This window comes from Mustela nigripes, chromosome 1 (genome assembly GCF_022355385.1).
Source record: "Mustela nigripes isolate SB6536 chromosome 1, MUSNIG.SB6536, whole genome shotgun sequence".
Taxonomy (NCBI): Eukaryota; Metazoa; Chordata; class Mammalia; order Carnivora; family Mustelidae; genus Mustela; species Mustela nigripes.
Window position 1 is genome coordinate 41,255,644 of NC_081557.1, and position 18,464 is coordinate 41,274,107.

At 41.9% G+C, this 18,464-nt stretch overlaps 1 protein-coding gene, 1 long non-coding RNA gene and 1 other non-coding gene across 4 annotated transcripts in view; 1 reads left to right on the forward strand and 2 right to left on the reverse strand.

Annotated features, from left to right (window-relative positions):
- Nucleotides 1-14,659, reverse strand: part of SWAP70 (switching B cell complex subunit SWAP70) — a 68,003-nt gene extending 53,344 nt beyond the window's left edge. Inside the window, exons 1-2 of one of the 2 annotated variants that reach the window (XM_059408466.1) lie at nt 14,452-14,540; nt 308-405 (exon numbers count right to left, since the gene is read on the reverse strand). Coding sequence is in view for 1 of the 2 variants with exons in the window: in XM_059408457.1 (XP_059264440.1) it covers nt 14,452-14,550 (99 nt within the window). In the remaining variant the exon portion in view is untranslated. Of the gene's footprint in view, nt 1-307; nt 406-14,451 lie in introns of both variants that reach the window. The other variant, XM_059408457.1, reaches the window with a different exon arrangement.
- LOC132023178 (uncharacterized) lies at nt 13,845-18,251 on the forward strand. Its single transcript, XR_009405883.1, has 3 exons — nt 13,845-14,012; nt 16,444-16,535; nt 17,364-18,251. It is a non-coding gene; the product is annotated as an uncharacterized LOC132023178 (long non-coding RNA).
- Nucleotides 17,281-17,387, reverse strand: LOC132009188 (U6 spliceosomal RNA). Its single transcript, XR_009401816.1, has one exon. It is a non-coding gene; the product is annotated as a U6 spliceosomal RNA (small nuclear RNA).
- Nucleotides 18,252-18,464: the final 213 nt, after the last annotated feature.

The window sequence follows — 18,464 nt, forward strand, 5'->3', positions numbered from 1 at the left end:
TGGTCTTCCCATCTCCAGGCTCTCACCTCTAATTACCACACCCACATCATCACAATAATCTCAAAACTCTACCTTTGTCATAAATACTAAAAAGTTTTCGTAACTTCCCCTTTATAGGATCAGTTCTGAAGTACTGGCACTAATGTTGTCAGTCAACAAATATATGTTAACCATCTATTCTGTACAGGATCGAAAATGTAACCCCACATCCATCACCCTATGAGCTGAAAGAACTGATGGGGATGTGCTGCCTGGCAAGGTAATGCTCCATCCTCCCACAGCTACTTACGCAATGAAAATAGAATACCTTCCACACTGTTCAGCATGTGTCGGAGTCCGGCTGGTACACCGTGCTCACATACACACCACTCTCCATGCTTGATTACCAAACAAAGGTAATTATTCCTAAGGAAGCAAAAGGTATAGAAAGCAGAGAGGAATCCCAAGATGAAAAAATTAGTTTTTCCAATATTGCAGAAATCTCTCCCTAATCACAAGATCTCTTCATTTATAAAATTCAGCTACATGCAGATTTACTCCTAAACACCTTTCTACAGTTAATTAGTTGCTGAGAATTGCAGTTTCAAGGAATCACAGATTTTGAATTAAAAAAAAAAAAAGGAATCTGAAGGTACAATGAAAAGGAAATAAAGCAGAAAGCTGAGCAGAAAAATAGATTCATGAAATGAATCCCTGGGGAAGATAAAGGAAGCGGAGACAAAGGGCTACCTTAGACTTATGTAGTAGGACAAGAACAGGGGCACACATAAGACAAACTGTGGAGGCAAGCTGGAATACCTCGAGGTCCAACGTGCTAATTAGCCACTGAGGGGATTACATAATAAGCCTCTTGTCGGGAGGGAATGAGAACATAGCTACTCTGTGATGGCAAATGGAATAAGTGAGAAATGGTCATGCAAAGCCTCTTCTGTCTCTAGCTTCCAGGTACTATGTACCTCAGGATTATAGTGAGACCCAAAAGGAAGTATGAAATGGAGATCAAGGTTAAGAACTCTGAGTCATAAGATTAGAAATGCACGCTGGTTCTTAAGATGGAGGTGCGCACGCACACACACACAGCGCCTCACAGTTTACCTTCAATAAAGCAGAAGTTTACATGTTATTTCAAAAAAACCCCAAAACTTCCAACTCACCTCATTGAAAAGCTGTTAGCAAATAAGGAATGAGGAATGGAAATAACCCAGAATCCATTATTACCATTTTAAGATTTTTAAATGTCTCTTACATGTTCTTTATTTGGAGAACTGTCTTTACTATTTTGTTTTGGTGAAATATAAAAAATATTTACAAAGGCATATTCATGATTCCAATTCCTGAATCCCATTTTTTAATTAGAGTTTTTAGTTCTTCAACAGAAAGAACTTTTACCACAGAGGTTAACAGAAACTTAATACTAAATATTAAGGAAAAAGGGGCGCCTGGGTTGATCAGGCAGTTAAGCGTCTGCCATCAGCTAAGATCATGAACTCAGGGTCCTGGGATCAAGCCCCACACAGGGCTCCCTGCTCAGCAGAGAGCTTGCTTCTCCCTCTCCCTCTGCTGCTCCCCCTGCTTGTGCTCTCTTTCTGTCAAATAAATAAATAAAATATTAAAAAAATAAAGTTCAACACCTTAAAAAATTAGGGAAAAATATTATACATGCCAAGTTCACAAAAATTAGACATATTTTTACATTGTGTTTCACACAATAAAAGCCTTTTACAACTTGCTTCCTGTATACAGTTGTCCTGCTTATGCAGTGGACATATTCCAAGTGGAATCCTGAAATCCTATCGGATAGTACTGAACCCTAGATATATGTTTTTTTAGATACATATATACCTATGATCAAGTTTAATTTATAAATTAGGCACAGTAAAAAGATTAACAACAATAACAAATACTAAAATAGAATAATTATAGGATGCCTGGGTGGCTCAGTGGGTTAAGCCTCTGTCTTCGGCTCAGGTCATGATCTCAGGGTCCTGGGATCTAGCCCCACACCAGGCTCTCTGCTCAGCGGGGAGCCTGCTTCCCCCTCTCTCTCTGCCTTCCTCTCTGCTTACTTGTAATCTCTCTCTCTCTGTTAAATAAATAAATAAAATCCTTAAAAATATATATAGAATAATTATAACAACATACTGTAACAAAAGTTATGTGAATGTCATATCTCTCTCAAAATATTACCCTATACTTACCCTTCCTATAATTATAAGAGATGATAAAAGGCCTACGTGATGAGATAAGTGAATGATGGAGGCACTGTGACATACTATTGTGCTATTAGAGAACTTCTGAAAAATGTCAGAATAGGGATCATCTGCTTCCAGACCACAGATGACTGCAAGTAAATGAAACTGTGAAATTCGAAAATGCAGGTAAGTAGGGACTACTGTATTTTCAACTGACACACTGCCCAGGCTCAATTACTTTTGTAACTAATAAGATTCAAAAATTTTAAGGCTATATGCCTAAAAATATAATATAATGTTCTATTCATAAGATACAAAAACTGCAAAGCAAAGAATAAAAATATTTTGCTAAAAATGATCATTGAGAAATGAATAAAGATTCAAACTACCCATATTCCCAAAAAATTTTTTCCACTTAGATTCTGTTTTACTTCAAAAGGGCACAATTTGAAACAAAAAAAAAAAAAAAACCCTGTGTTTCTAAAAACAACAGAATAAAAGTGTACAACCAAAAAGCTTATTTCAAGACATTTCCAGGACTGACATGTAATTCGCACTCCAACCATAATTGCAAAGTAAAGTTATAATAAAGGCTGCAAAAAATATCACTAGACTTGGCTCTATTTAAAAGGACAACACTTGGGGCGCCTGGGTGGCTCAGTCATTAGGCATCTGCCTTGGGCTCAGGTCATGATCCCAGAGTCCTGGGATTGAGCCCCACATCGGGCTCCCTGCTCAGTGGGAAGCCTGCTTCTCCTACTCCCACTCCCCCTGCTTGTGTTCCCTCTCTCACTGTCTCTGTCTCTGTCAGATTAAATAAATAAAATTTTTAAAAAATAATAACAATAAATAAAAAATAAAAGGACAACACTTACTAAAACAATAAGAGTATTAATCTTAAAGTACATTTTGATCTCTGGAAGGAACATAGTAAACTAGTAATAATGGTTACCTCCAGAGCAGGAAAATAGTGTAGGACAAGGATTGAAGAAAATTTACTTTTCACTTCTGTAGATGCCCTTTTGAACTTTATGAATTCTTTTTTTTTTTTTTTTTTTAATTTATTTGAGCAAGAGAGAGAGCAAGAGAACATAAGTGGGGGTGAGGAGCAGAGGGAGATGGAGAGCAGACTCCCCACAGAGCACGGGGCCGGACATAGGGCTTGAGCCCAGGACCCTGGTATTATGACCTGAGCCAAAGGCAGACGCCCAACTGACTGAGCCATCCAGGCACACAGAACTTTATGAATCCTATACCATGTGTTTATATGAATTATTCGAAAGTTTCTCTTTGATATACAAGAGTTCACATAATAGTTTTCATTATCTTATCTTCTTGAATTACATGCATTTTTTTTCTTTTTTAAATTTTTATGTTATTTTAAGCCAGTATAATTAATACACAGTGCTATATTAGTTTCAGGTATATAATATAGTGATTCAAGAATACATTACTCTGGGGGCGCCTGGGTGGCTCAGTTGGTTAAGCGACTGCCTTCGGCTCAGGTCATGATCCTGGAGTTCAGGGATCGAGTCCCGCATCGGGCTCCCAGCTCCATGGGGAGTCTGCTTCTCCCTCTGACCTCTTTCCCTCTCATGCTCTCTCTCAATCTCTCTCAAATAAATAAATAAAATATTAAAAAAAAAAATACATTACTCTGGGGCACCTGGGTGGCTCAGTCAGTTAGGCATCTGCCTTTGGGTCAGGTCATGATTCCAGAGACCGGAGGCTGAGCTCTACTTGGGCTCCCTGCTCATTGGGGAAGTCTGCCTCTCTGCCTCCCTCTGTCCCTCATGCCCGCCCCCATTCATTTTCTCTCTCTCAAATAAATAAATTCTTAAAAAAGAAAAAAATAGGGACGCCTGGGTGGCTCAGTTGGTTGAGCAGCTGCCTTCGGCTCAGGTCATGATCCCAGTGTCCTGGGATAGAGTCCCACATCAGGCTCCTTGCTCCATGGGGAGCCTGCTTCTCCCTCTGACTCTGCCTGCCACTCTGTCTGCCTGTGCTCGCTCTCGCTCTCTCTCTCTCTGACTAAATAAATTTAAATAAATAAATAAATAAATAAATAAATAAAAGAAAAAAGAAAAAAATACTCAGTGCCCATCACAATACATGTACTCCTAATCACCCTTCCTGCACCTATGGCCCTCTCCTTGAGTAACCACCAATTTGTTCTCTATATTTAAGTCTTTTTTCTTCTCTTTTTTAATCTGTTTTTTCTTAAATCTACATGCGTGAAATCATATGGTATCTGTCTTTCTTTGCCTAACTTACTTCACTTAGCATCATGCCCTTTAGATCCATCCATGTTGTTGCAAATGATATTTTTCACTCTTTTTCATGGCTGAGTAATATTCCATTGTATGCATATGCCACATCTTCTTTATCCATTCATCTATCCACGGACACTCGGGTTGCTTCTATATCTTATTATAAATAATGCTTCAATAAACAGAGGGGTGAATATATTTTTCAAATTAATGTTTTCATATTTCATAAATACCCAGTCATGGAGTTACTAGATCATACAGTAATTCTCTATTTTTTGAGAAACCTCCATAACCATCTTCCAGAGTGGCTGCACTAGTTTGCATTTCCACCAACAGTGAAGGAGGATTCCTTTTTTCCACATCTTTACCAACACTTGCTGTTTCTGGCGTTTTTTATTTTAGTCATTCTGACAGCTGTGAGGTGTTATCTCATTGTGGTTTTGATTTGCATTTCCCTAATGGTAAGTGATGCTGAGCATCTTTTCATGTGTCTGTTGGCTATCTGGATGTCCTCTTTGCAGAAATGTCTGTTCACAGATGCCTAGGTGGCTCAGTAGGTTAAGCATGTGCCTTCGCCTCAGGTCATGATCTCAGATTCCTGGGACCAAGCCCACTTTGGGCTCTCTGCTCAGCAGGGAGTCTGCTTCTCCCTATACCCCTCCCTCCTGCTCATGATCTCTCTCTCTAATCAATAAATAAAGTCTTTACTTTTAACTAATTTTTAAAAGATTTTATTTTATTTATTTGTCAGAGAGAGAGAGTGAGCAAGCACACAAGCAGGGGGAGCAGCAGTCAGAGAGAGAAGCAGACTCCCCACTGAGCAAGAAGCCCCATGTAGAACTTGATCCCAGGACCCTGGGATCATGACCTGAGCCAAAGGCAGATGCTTAATAACCCAGCTGAGCCACTTAACCCAACTGAGCCACCCAGGCATCTGAGTAAAGAAAATCTTTAAAAAAAAAAAAAAAAAAAGGCTGGGGTGCCTGGGTGGCTCAATTGGTTAAGTGACTGCCTTTGGCTCAGGTCATGATTCTGGGCTCCTGGATCCAGTCCCACATTGGGCTCCTTACTCAGCAGGAAGCCTGCTTCTCCCTCTGCCTGCTGCTCCCTCTGCTTGTTTGCACTCTCGCTCTCTTGCTCTCCCTGACAAATAAATAAAATCTTTAAAAAAGAACCTTTTAAAAAAATTGCATTCAAAACAAGTCATAGTGTTATAGTTTGTTCTAAGGAAAGACTATAAATACAAGTTTAAAAGCAAGTAGAGAATGTGTTTCTGAAGATTTCCTTCCCCACTGTATCTACTTCAGCCATCAACAACTAAATCACTACACATTAGGAAAAGCTTAATTTAAAATAATAATTCAGGGGTACCTGGCTGGCTCAGTAATTTAAGTGTCTCCCTTCAGCTCAGATCCTGATCACAGAGTTCTGGGATGAAGAGCCCTTCATCTGGCTCCCTGCTCAACAGGGAACCTGATTCTCCCCCTCAGCCTGCCCCTCCCCCACAACTAGTGCTCCCTCTGGTTTGCTCTGCGTTTTCTCTCTCTCAAATAAAAATCTTTAAAATAATAAAATAATAATTCAGTTTAATGTCCCTCTGTATCCAGCCTGAAAAACAGAATAATACCAAATCAATATGACAATTAAAAAAAATAAGCTGCCTTCTAACAATCCCACCACAAATTACACTAATACAGCTGATGACTTCTATGGGAATACACAGTCTGAGTGTGGTGGGGAATGAAGACTTGTACATCTGCAGCTCAGGTGGGGAGCCAGAAACACAACTGGGGCCAAAGAGAAGGCTACTGCTGAGGATGTACAGATTCCAAGAAAGAAGCCTGAGAGATCACAGGGAATGCAGAAGGACGAGGGGAAAGAATGAAGGGTAAGAAAAGTGAGGCAGAGGTGGTTCCCCCTTTTTTGGAGGGTACAGAAAACAGGGGCTGGGGGGGAGGAGAAGGGTTCATTAATGAAGATCATGAAGATATTGACCTACATTGACCTCATGCCTAATTGTCTTAACAAAGAAGCATCACAGTGACTAAACACCTCAACAACTTGCCTCTATAGTAGCTTATGCAAGTCCCAAGTGGTGTTCCAATTTTGTGTTCCATATTTTTATCTTACTGATAAATTTAATGAAAGTCTATGGCTGCAAAACAAAATAATATGTTGTTTATTCTTTGGATTTCAAGTTTCAAGTTTTTGAGGTAGTAATTTTTGTTTTCTCAAAAAGAGACAATTAATTAATAAAAATTATGTATAAAACAAGTTTTTGTACTAAACTGGAGACCCTGAAGGAAAATATTCACTAATTTTTTTAAAAAGATTTTATTTCTTTTAGAGAGAGTGTTCCTGCATGCAGGATGAAGCGGGGGCAGGGAGGGGGTTGGAGCACAGAGGGCGAGGGAGAAGTAGTCTCTCCACTGAGCAGGGAATCCAATGCAGGGCTGGATCCCAGGAGACCCCGAGATGATGACTTGAACTGAAGGCAGTCACTTAACCGACTAAGCCAGGTGGGTGCCCCAATATTTACTAATTATAGCAATGACTCAAACACATCTACCTAAATGAGTACTATACTACAAAGTAATCTCCTAAAAATAAAAAAATGAATTTACGCCCAAAACGATGCCAAAACTTCAAACTTTTCACAACTTCACTTTAGAGAAGAAATATGTAGTTTATAAGCTATAGCAGGGAAGAGACACTTTCATTACTTTACAATCTCCAAAATACATATATAGAGAGAACAATAATAATAATAACTCAACTCTCAAAGATAAGAGACCATGTCGTCCTTGAAGTCTCTTCTCCCTCAGTTCCAGTGTTGCTCCAAAGTGGTTCTTGCTCTCCTTTCTGGACCCTTCGCTTCTATTCTTCCTTTCATCACATACTCTAGCCATTCCCCAAGGCCATTAATTAATCTCGCCTCTCTTTTTTCCAAGTTTCAACTAATCAGATCCTGTACTGACAGCCCCACCCTTGCCAAGGATATCATCTCCAACAAGGACTTCAAAAACAAAACAAAGTAAACAAAACCCTATACATGTTAAGAGCTAACTTTCCTTTCTTTTCTAAACAGTTCCTTTTCATAGCTTTCCTGTTTCTGTTAAAAACCACTACAATCCATTGGTCATCCACAGTTGAAATTTGAAACTTTTCTGACTGTCCCTTTCATTTCTCACACCCAATCATGAGCCGGCTACAAGAGAGCAAAATTCCTTCACCCACCATCCCCCACTTGTCCATCCTCACCACCTCCAGCCCTATAACCTCTCATTAAGGCTACTACAATAGTTTATTAATTCCATATATGCCCAATCCACTCTAACCCAGGTCCATGGCCCATCACCTCTCAGAAACCTTGGAGGCTCTATGGCACCTACCCCACTAACCCAGTACTCAAAGTCTTCCATGCATTAACCACAATCTATTTCTATTGTTTTATCACCAGCAATAACTCTCTCTTAAATATTCTATATTTAAGAGAATATTCTATACTGCAATCAAAAAAAAATTAAAAGGAAGTCCCCATAAATGACTGATTAATTCCTGACTGCTGCAATAGTTCACAGGGATGCCCTGGAGCTAACAGCAGTCAACAAATATCCAATGAATATCCAATGAATGAATGAATGAATGAATGAATGACTAGAATGGGCCTACCCCTCCCTCCTGCCGTTTGTTTGTTTCTATATAATCACATCCCCCTCTTTCAGAGTTTATTTCAAAGAAGCTTTTTTCATGAAATAATCTCACCAGTAAAAAGTAATCACCTCTTCCTTTAAAGTCTAATGGTGCCTTCTTCTAACCCACTCAACATCCTCTATCCAATAATACTTATTTCTTATCTCAACCACCAGACTTTACATTTCTTTTTTTTTTTTTAAGAATTTAATTATTGGGGTACCTCGGTGGCTCAGTGGGTTAAGCCTCTGCCTTTGGCCAAGGTCATGATCTCAGGGTCCTGGGATCAAGCCCCACATGAGCCCCACATCGGGCTCTCTGCTCAGCAGGGAACCTGCTTACCCCTCTCTCTCTGCCTGCCTCTCTGCCTACTTATGATCTGTGTGTGTGTGTGTGAAATAAATAAATAAAACTTTAAAAAAAAGATTTTATTTATTTGAGATAAGGAGCAGAGAGAGAGCACACAAGTGGTGGGGGAGGGCAGAGGAAGAGGGAGAAGAAGACTTTACATTTCTTAAGGATAAGGTACCTGAGTAATGTAATTGAGAGAGAGAACCAACCATCTCTAATGGTTGATTAATTTCTTAATTTGCCTACCAAAATTTAATCTCTTTGAAGGCAAAAATTTGTATTTGTTTCTCCCCTCTCCCCCAACTCTACTACCATCCCTAGCATTGAGCACTGTATCTAACACATGAAGTATCTATTAAATAGTTAGTGAATATCCATTTCAAAAATATTTTAGAATGTCCAAACAATTTTACAAAGTGATAAATTATAACACTTGTTTTGGATATTTAGTCTGGTATTTAATAAAGCAATTATGATATTAACTCTTAAGAACCTAAAAATAGCAAAAATGAGCTACTGGGACTTCATCAAGATAAAAAGCTTTTGCACAGCAAAGAAAGGTGGACAAAACCAAAGACAACCAGCAGAATGGGAGAAGATATTTACAAATGACATATCAGATAAAGGGCTAGTATCCAAAATCTATAAAGAACTTACAAACTCAACACCCAAGGAACAAATAATCCAATCAAGAAATGGGTGGAAGACATCCAAATGGCCAACAGATACATGAAAGTGAAGAAAAAGTGTTTAACAGCACTCAGCATCAGGGAAATATAAATTAAAACCACAATGAGATATCACCTCACATGAGTCAGAATGGCTAAAATCAAGTCAGGAAATGAAAGGTGTTGGCGAGGATGCAGAGAAAGGGGAACTCTCCTATACTGTTGGTAGGAATGCAAGCTGGTGCAGGTACTCTGGAAAACAGTATGGAGGTTCCTCAAAAAGTTGAAAAGAGAACTACCCTACAACCCAGCAAATTGCACTACTGGGTTATTTACCCCAAGGATACAAATGTAGTAGGGCGCCTGGGTGGCTCAGTTGTTAAGTATCTGCCTTTGGCTCAAGTCATAATCCCAGGGTCCTGGGATAGAGCTCCATATTGGCTCTCTACTTGGCAGGAAGCCTGCTTCCCCTCTCCTGCTCCCCCTGCTTGTGTTCCCTCTCTCTGACAAATGAATAAATAAACTTAAAAAAAAAAAAAAAAACTTTAAAAAAAAGATACAAATGTAATAATCCAAAGGGGCACGTACATCCCAATGTTATAGCAGCAATGTCCACAATAGCCGAACTAAGGAAAATGCTTAGATGTCATGTCCATTGACAGATGAATGGATAGAGAAGACATGGGGTATATATATACAATGGAATATAATGCAGCCATCAAAAACAATGAAATCTTGCTATTTGCAACAACATGGATGGAACTAGAGGGTATTATGCTAAGCGAAATAAATCAGAGAAAAACAATTATCATATGATCTCACTGATATGTGGAATCTGAGAAACAAATTCCAAAGGATCATAGGGGAAGAGAGGAAAAAAATAAACAAGATGAAACCAGAGAGGGAGATAAACCATAAGAGACTCTTAATCTCAATAAACAAACTGAGGGTTGCTGGAGTAGAGAGGGGTAGGAAGGATAGGGTGGCTGGGTGATGGACACTGGGGAGAGTATGTGTTATGGTGAACACTGTGAATTGTGTAAGACTGATGAATCAGACCCGAACCCCTGAAACAAATAATACATTATACATAATAAAAAGTAAAGAAAGAAAATAAAGAAAAAAGAGCTTAAAAATACTAATCTTGATATGAAATTAACATGGTATCTTACACAGAATAGACACACAAAAGGTTATTGTATGAACAAATGAATGAACATATTAAGGCAAAACTCTACTCCTAGACAATAAAATCAGTGGACTTCAAATTTCAGAGTCAAAACAAAAAGGAAAGATCTAAACAGAAATTTTTTCTTAATATTTTCCATTCCAGGAAGACTGGCAAGATAAACAGAACTAAATCAATCCCAAAGTCTCTCAGTGAAGCAGACAAGGGACAGACAAAATACAATTGCATAGCAGCATTATCAACATCTTGTGGATAAACACTTGTACTGGGATTTACTATTTCTTGCCAAGCCTTTCAGTCAAGAATCCCCTTTCTCTATAAGCAGTTGCAAGGACAATTTTGAAGGGAGTGCAACAAAAGTAATAGAAACATCTCATTTATGTCATCAACCAAATGAGAAAAAAATGAAAAAAAATTGGCTCAAAGGTTTAAAAATCTTGGTACTAGATTCAGCTGCTACTTACAACTGGGAGTCTGGGCAAGCCATCAAATATCTCATAAGCTTAATCCACCTCACCTATAAAATTAAAGAGTTATCAGGGTACCTGGGTGGTTCAGTCAGTGAAGCGTCTGCCTTCAGTTCAGGCTCAGGTCATGATCCCAGAGTCCTGGAATTGAGCCCCAATTTGGGCTTCCTGTTCAGTGGGGAGTCTACTTCTCCCCTTCCCTCTGCCTGCCCCTCCTCCTGTTTGTACGCACTCTCTCTCTCAAATAAATAAATAAAATCTTTTTTTAAAAAAGTTAAAGAGTGGGGCGCCTGGGTGACTCAGTCATTGGGCATCTGCCTTTGGCTCGGGTCATGGTCCCAGAGTCCTGGGATCAAGCCCCGCATCAGGCTCCCTGCTCCATGGGAAGCCTGCTTCTCCTTCTCCCACTCCCCAGCTTGTATTCTTGTGTTCCCTCTCTCACTGTGTCTCTTTTTGTCAAATAAATCTTTAAAAATCTTTTTTTAAATAATAATAATAATAAATAAAATACATAAATTAAAAAGTTAAAAGAGTTATCTGAGGAGAAAAAATTATTCTTAAGAGATCTTTAAAATAAAAATGGTGTTTGAAAAAAATTTTAACATTGTCTGGTAAAGTTTTCAATGTGTGTAAATTAATAAATATGACAATTATAAAGTGGGGAGGTTAAAAGGACTAAATGGTCATAAGTTTTCCACATTTCTCCTAAAGTGGTAAAATATTAATTCTAAGTAGACTGAACAGTTAAGTATATATTATAATCTCTAGAGCAGACATTAAGGAAACTATACAAAAAAATACAGTCAAAAAACTCAGTATCAAGACACCTGGGTGGCTCAGTCGGTTAAGCATCCGCCTTCAGCTCAGGTCATGGTCCCAGGGTCCTGGGGTCAAGCCCCATTTTGGGCTCCCTGCTCAGCGGGGAGCCTGCTTCTCCCTCTCCCTCTGCCTGCAGCATCCCCTGCTAGTGCTCACTCTCTCTTTGTCAAATAAACAAATAAAATCTTTAAAAACAGGGTGCCTGGGTGACTCAGTGGGTTGGGCCACTGCCTTCGGCTCAGGTCATGATCTCAGGGTCCTGGGATCGAGTCCCGCATCCGGCTCTCTGCTCAGCAGGGAGCCTGCTTCCTCCTCTCTCTCTCTCTGCCTGCCTCTGCCTACTTGTAATCTCTCTCTGTCAAATAAATAAATAAAATCTTTAAAAACAAAAACAAAAACTCAGTATTAATCTAAAAGAAGGAAGGAAAGGAGAAACAGTGGAACAAAAAAATTGGAAAACAGAAACCAAATAGTAAAATTAGTGGCCTTAAATCTAACCATATCAATAATTACATTAAATGTAAATGGCCTAAATACAACAATTAAAAGACAGAGATTGTCAGAATGGATTAAAGAACAAGACCCAACTACATGCTCTCTAGAAGAAATCCACTTTAAATATAGTGGTATAATTAAATTAAAAGTAAAAACAGTAAGGGCGCGTGGGTGGTTCAGTCACTTAAGTGTCTGCCTTTGGCTCAGGTCACGCATGATTCCAGGGTCCTAGGACTGAGTCCAGCATGGGGCTCCCTGCTCAATGGGAAGCCTGCTTCTCCCTCAGCCTGCTATTCCCCCCACTTGTGTGCACTCTCTCACTCTTAAGTAAATAAATAAAATCTTTTTAAAAAGGTAAAAAGTAGGGGCGCCTGGGTGGCTGGAGGATTAAGTCTCTGCCTTCAGCTCAGGTCATGATCTCAGGGTCCTGGAATCAAGCCCCGCATTGGGCTCTCTGTTCGGCAGGGAGCCTGTTTCTCCCTCTCTCTGCCTGCTTCTCTGCCTACTTGTGATCTCCCGTCTGTTGAATAAATAAATAAAATCTTTAAAAAAAAAAAAAGGTAAAAAGTAAAACACAGCTCTATTCGTAATCATCAAAAAGGGGAAATAACACAAATATTCAAGGATTAATGGATTAACTTGGGTATATCCAGACAATGGATTAGTTAATAAAAATAAGTATGCATACTGGGGCATCTGCCTTTGGCTCAGGTCATGATCCCAGGATCCTGGGATAGAGATCTTCATCAGGTTCCTTGCTCAGCAGGGAACCTGCTTCTGCCCCTGCCTGCTGCTCTCCCTGCTTGTACTTGCTCTCTCTCTCTGATAAATAAATAAATAAAATCTTTTTTTAAAAAATAAGTATTAATACATACACACAATAACATGGATGAATGTCTAAGGCATTACCCTGAATAAAAGAAGCCAGTGTCCAAAGGCTACATACCAAATGGTTTCATTTGCATGACACTGTGGAAAACACAAAACTATAGCAATTAAGAATAGAACACACCATTGGCTGACCACAGCTGGAGGTGCAATGGCAATATGAAACTTTCTGGCATGACAGAACTGATGGAAACCTGATTTAAATTCCATAGAGATTTGTACATGTGTTTAAACTCATAGAACTGTACATCAAAAAGTCAATTTTACTGGAGTTTAAAAGTAAAATAAAGATTAAGAGAATGATCTCTGTGAACCCTTCCAGACTATGATTTTATGAATGAGAAGAAGAAAGGAGTGTGAAAGGAAGATCAAGGGAGGAGGGTGAATGCTAAATCCTACTGACATAAAAAAGCCACCACTCATAAAACCCTTCTGATTACTGCACAAAATAAACAAAGCAAATCCAATCTTCAGAAACTCATTCCCAGAAGAGGCTAAGAAAACCAGACATTCAGATCCAAAATGTGGATATTAGAAAATGCCTGTGAATGGCTCTTCTTGTCTGTTTCTATATTTTATACTTTCAAGAAGCTGCCAGTTTCTCCTGGCTAAGTGCCACTTTCCCTGCTTGGGGTTACTCAGTTTACAAGCATTCCTTTATTTATATCCTATACTCTCAATGATGGGGTCTTTGGCAGTCACAATAAAGACTCTGCCAGAAAGATCAGGGCTCCTCACCGGAACTAAAGTCCCTGAGGGACGCAGCACACGAGTGACCGACCTAAAGCCCGCTAGGCGGTGAGGTGTTTCTAACAAGTGCCCCATCACCAAAGCCCCCAAAGGAGGAAGCCGCTGGAGACCAGGCGCCGGGCACTTCTCCCTCCTCTGAACAGCCAGACTGCCTCGGGTGCAGCTGGGTTTTGAGGGCTGCCCGGGTGTGGAGCGTGCGCTCTGCAGAAGGTTCTGCCTAGCGACCTTGGGTAAGTCCCTTCCTCTTCCAGAGTACAGCGGTAACCTGGGTATTCTGTCTAATGAGGAGCTCCCCATCGCCCTCTTCGAGTCTGAGACTTTCTGGGTGTCCCCCCAACCGCCCCCCACCGTACCTTGCCGAAAGGAGCCCGCCAGGCCCCTCAGACCCCATCCCCGCCTAACCCTCCCGCCACCGCTCACGGGAAGCCCTGAGGGGACTAACTACCCGCCCCAGCGCACCGCCCGAAGGCAGGAACCAGGCAGAACGCCAAACCCCTGTCTCTGGCCCCTGTGCGCGGAACAGGCCGCCCGGCCGCATTCCTGCTCACCCCCCCACCCTGGGCTCACTGCCCTCCCGGGCCGGTTTCCACCACCGGGGGGTGGTGGAGCGCGCGCCGGGGAGAGTCGGGCTTGGGGACTCGGACGTCGGAGGTTGGGGGGGGCGCCCACCTTAAGCTGGGATTTAGAGACCTTGCCGCTGTGGTCCAGGTCGAGCGCGGTGAAGGCGTGCCAGATGGCCTTGAGCAGCTCGTCCTTCAAGCCCCCCATGGCCGCGGCGTGGCTATCCTGACTGCCAGCCCTGCCTCGCGGACCCCAGGGCGAGTCTGACACCCCTCCGTCACCGCCGCCACAGCCGCGGGCCTTTCAGTCACCTGACCGTGGCAGGCCCCGCCTCTTCTAAGCCCCGCCCCCTCGGCTCCTGCTCCGAGCCTGGCGCGCTGGGTTGGGAGTGCCGGGTGGACTCGGCAGTGCACCGGGCTTCCCACCCGTGCTGGCCTTCCCTCCCGACTTGGACGCTGAGCACAACCCCGCAGGTGCTCGTGTACCCCATACCTACTCGGGCTACCTTTGGGGCTTGCGACCCCCATTCCTAGGAAAAATGAGAATCGGGGTGAGGCAGCTTCCAGCCCGCGCACCGCAGTGGGAAAAAAAAAGCCCCGCAACTGTCCCGCGGACGCGCCACTGTCTTCGGGAGAACTAAGAAGAGCCGGAAAAGCCCCTGAGCAGGGGGTCCATTGCTAGCGCAGCTCCTAGCCAGAGAGGATGTTGGGGGGAGGGGGGAGGCAGGGAAGGGCTTCTGAGAGAAGGTTTATATTAACTTCTCAAACGTTCCTTGATGCCCACTATGTCGTGGGCCGTGGGGGCACAGAGACGAGGTTTAAGGTTAGTTGAGAAGCCACAGAGTCAGGCAACTCTTTCTTCCTAAACCTCAGCTGTTGAGGGTCAGTTCGCAATTTAGGAAGGGTTTGATCCCGGTTATTGTGCCGTTCTTGGTATTTCTGTGCTTGCACAATAGGAGTTATGAGAGAATCACAGCAAATCACTCCACCTATTTTACTAGTTAGAATGGGCGGACCATTTAAACGAACACAGCCAAGCCTATAACAGCAACCTCTTCATCATAGATGTTTAATTAGTATCTGTTAACGACGGTCACCTCAGCTCTCTAGGCTTCAGATCCTCCACATACAAATGAGCATGTTGCACCAGCTGTTCTGGAGGGGTTCCTCTCATGTTCACATCCTGGGATAATAAGGATTGCTGGCTGACTCCAATCTGATGATGTCACCAGGCACAGTTAGTGCCTTGCCTCTCCAATCCAAAACTAAATCTGGGCAATATGGACAGAAGAACAAATACCAAGAGTTTTCAAAAGAAGGTCATTCTCAGATCAAGTTTGGTTTTTGTTTTCCTCTTTTATGTTCCTAAATACACACATATGTACCTTATAAAAAAGGGAAAAAGCATCATAAGGAAGGGGATTGGGAAAAGGCAGAAAAGGAAGGAACTGCTCAATGAGTTAGAGACCAAAGGGAACTTGGTAGGCCAGAGGAAAGGATCACCTAGTTGAAGGGAGGGGGCATAAGCAGAGGGACTGCTGGTCCCTCACTCTGACCTTGAGGCCCTACCTCACTCTATCACCATTTGCCAGGACTTATGTTGACATGCCAGTATCATTTCTATCATTTATCTTCCCAGCTCCAGGCTAAATCTGCCAGTCAGGAAAAACACATGATTCAACCTTTAATTTCTGAAGGCCAACTCAGCTTTCCCTAGGCAGTGACAAAAAAGAAACTCTCCTTATTCTCAGGGTTCAGTTTAACCAGTAGGTGGTTCTCTCAGTATCTGTTAGCACCAAACAGGTATTTCAAAGCTTTTTACATATATATAATCACATGACTAGGATATTCTGAACTTCCAAATTCCCATTTCTCCCACAATCCCAATTCTCATAATCCAAACAAGTTTTAAAGCAGATAGATGTCATGAAAAGAGCTGTGCTTTGGAACCTAACAAATTGTATTAGTTCTCTAGTACTGTGTAACCAATTAAACCAAATTTAGCTTAAAACAATAATAAACATTATCTCAAAAAAGAAAAAAAATCTCATATTTTCCAGTGGGAGGAATGGGACACATAACCTGTCTCTTTAATTCACAGGTCTTCAGATGAAATAGAGCTCCAGTCAAGGAGCCTCATACACCTGGTCGTGACTTGGGCAATCCTGGACTTTCAAGGCAATTCCATGAAAGGTACATGAATTGTTGTGGCTGGGATGAGGGAAGGACTATGGTGGATGGTCTCCAAGATGGCAGCAATTAACTCTGTTCCTCTCTATGGATCCATACTGATCTAAAGATCAAGAAGTAAGGGCACCTGGGTGGCTCAGCCTGTTAAGAGGCTGCCTTCAGCTTAGATCATGATCCCAGGGTCCTGGGATCGAGCCCCACATCAGGCTCCCTACTCAGCAGAGAGCCTGCTTCTCCCTCTCCTTCTGCCTGCTGCTCTGCCTACTTGTTCTGTGTGTGTGTGTGTGTGTGTGTGAGAGAGAGAAATGAATAAATAAAATCTTAAATAAATAAATATCAAGAGGTAAATCTAATTCTCCTCCCCTTGGATATGAACTGGATTGAGCGGCTTATTTGACCAACAGAATGTGGCGAAGTAACAGCTTCGGACTTTTTTTTTTTTTTTTAATTTCTTTCCAGCATAACAGTATTCACTGTTTTTGCACCACACCCAGTGCTCCATGCAATCCGTGCCCTCTCTAATACCCACCACCTGGTTCCCCAACCTCCCACCCCCCCCCCTCAAAACCCTCAGATTGTTTTTCAGAGTCCATAGTCTCTCATGGTTCACCTCCCCTTCCAATTTCCCTCAACTCCCTTCTCCTCTCCATCTCCCCTTGTCCTCCATGTTATTTGTTATGCTCCACAAATAAGTGAAACCATATGATAATTGACTCTCTCTGCTTGACTTAGTTCACTCAGCATAATCAAAAATACTGAACGCTTCACGAATTTGCGTGTCATCCTTGTGCAGGGGCCATGCTAATCTTCTCTGTATCATTCCAATTTTAGTATATGTGCTGCCGAAGCGAGCACCAGCTTGGGACTTCAGCTTGGGAATCAGATGACAAAACGCCTTTCAGCTTTCACCTGGATTTCTTGGAATTCTTTCTTTGGAATGTTCCTTCTTGGAACCTCACCACCCTGCTGTGAGAAGCTAAGGTCACATGGAAAAGCCACATGAAGAGAGAAAACAATGCTGGCCATATCCTAGCTGTTTCAAACATACAGCCCGGACATAAATGAAGGAACCATCTTGGATGGTCTAGCCCCAGCAGACACTGTATAGAAAAGAACCCAAATCTCAGACATATGACCCCAGTCAAGCTGTCCCTACCATCTCCAGCCATTTTTGTGCCATCACCACTGAGGCCCCCAGACGCTGGGAAGCAAAGACAAACCATCCTTTCTGTGCCCCGCCCAAACTTCTGACCCCCTGAATGAGTATAATGAAATGGTAGTTGTCTCAAGCCACTAAGTTTTGAGTGGTTTGTTATGTAGGATTAGATAACTGAACAACAGTGAAAAGATAATGTTCCCAAGATAATGTTTCCTTCCCCAAAGAAGATTCTGGTCTGGCCTACTCATTCTTCCCTTCCCCTGATTTCCAGGGGAGTTCTACCTTCCCAGACTAGTTCTTAAGCTGTTCTTTGTCATGGAGAACTAAGAAGAAAAGAAGAAGGAAAGAAGACCACAATGCAGAAATTTGGGATGTGGGGGGAAGAGGTGAAGGGACAGTTGTTGAGAAGAAAAGAAAAGCAGCTCTAGCATGTGAAGGCAATGGGTAGGAAAGGGGGGATTCTCACAAGTCTCATGGAAGACTCCATGAGCTTCATAGCCTTTGCAAGGTATAGATAAAGGATTTGAAATCTTTTCAAATAGTTTTGGCTAGATAGACTTTGTTCTTTCATTCAGGACCAGATTAATTATGGCTAATACTTATGGCTTTTAAGTGTTATAAAGGGCACTCACTCCCTCCCCTTGGACCCCATTCCAGACCACGCTGTGTTTTTCTGCTAAGTGCTACAGAGGAAAAGTATGGGTTGATATGAGTGTGTACAGGTGAACATGTTACGCTCTCCGGAACAGGGAAAGCTGCAAATGAGGAGGGAC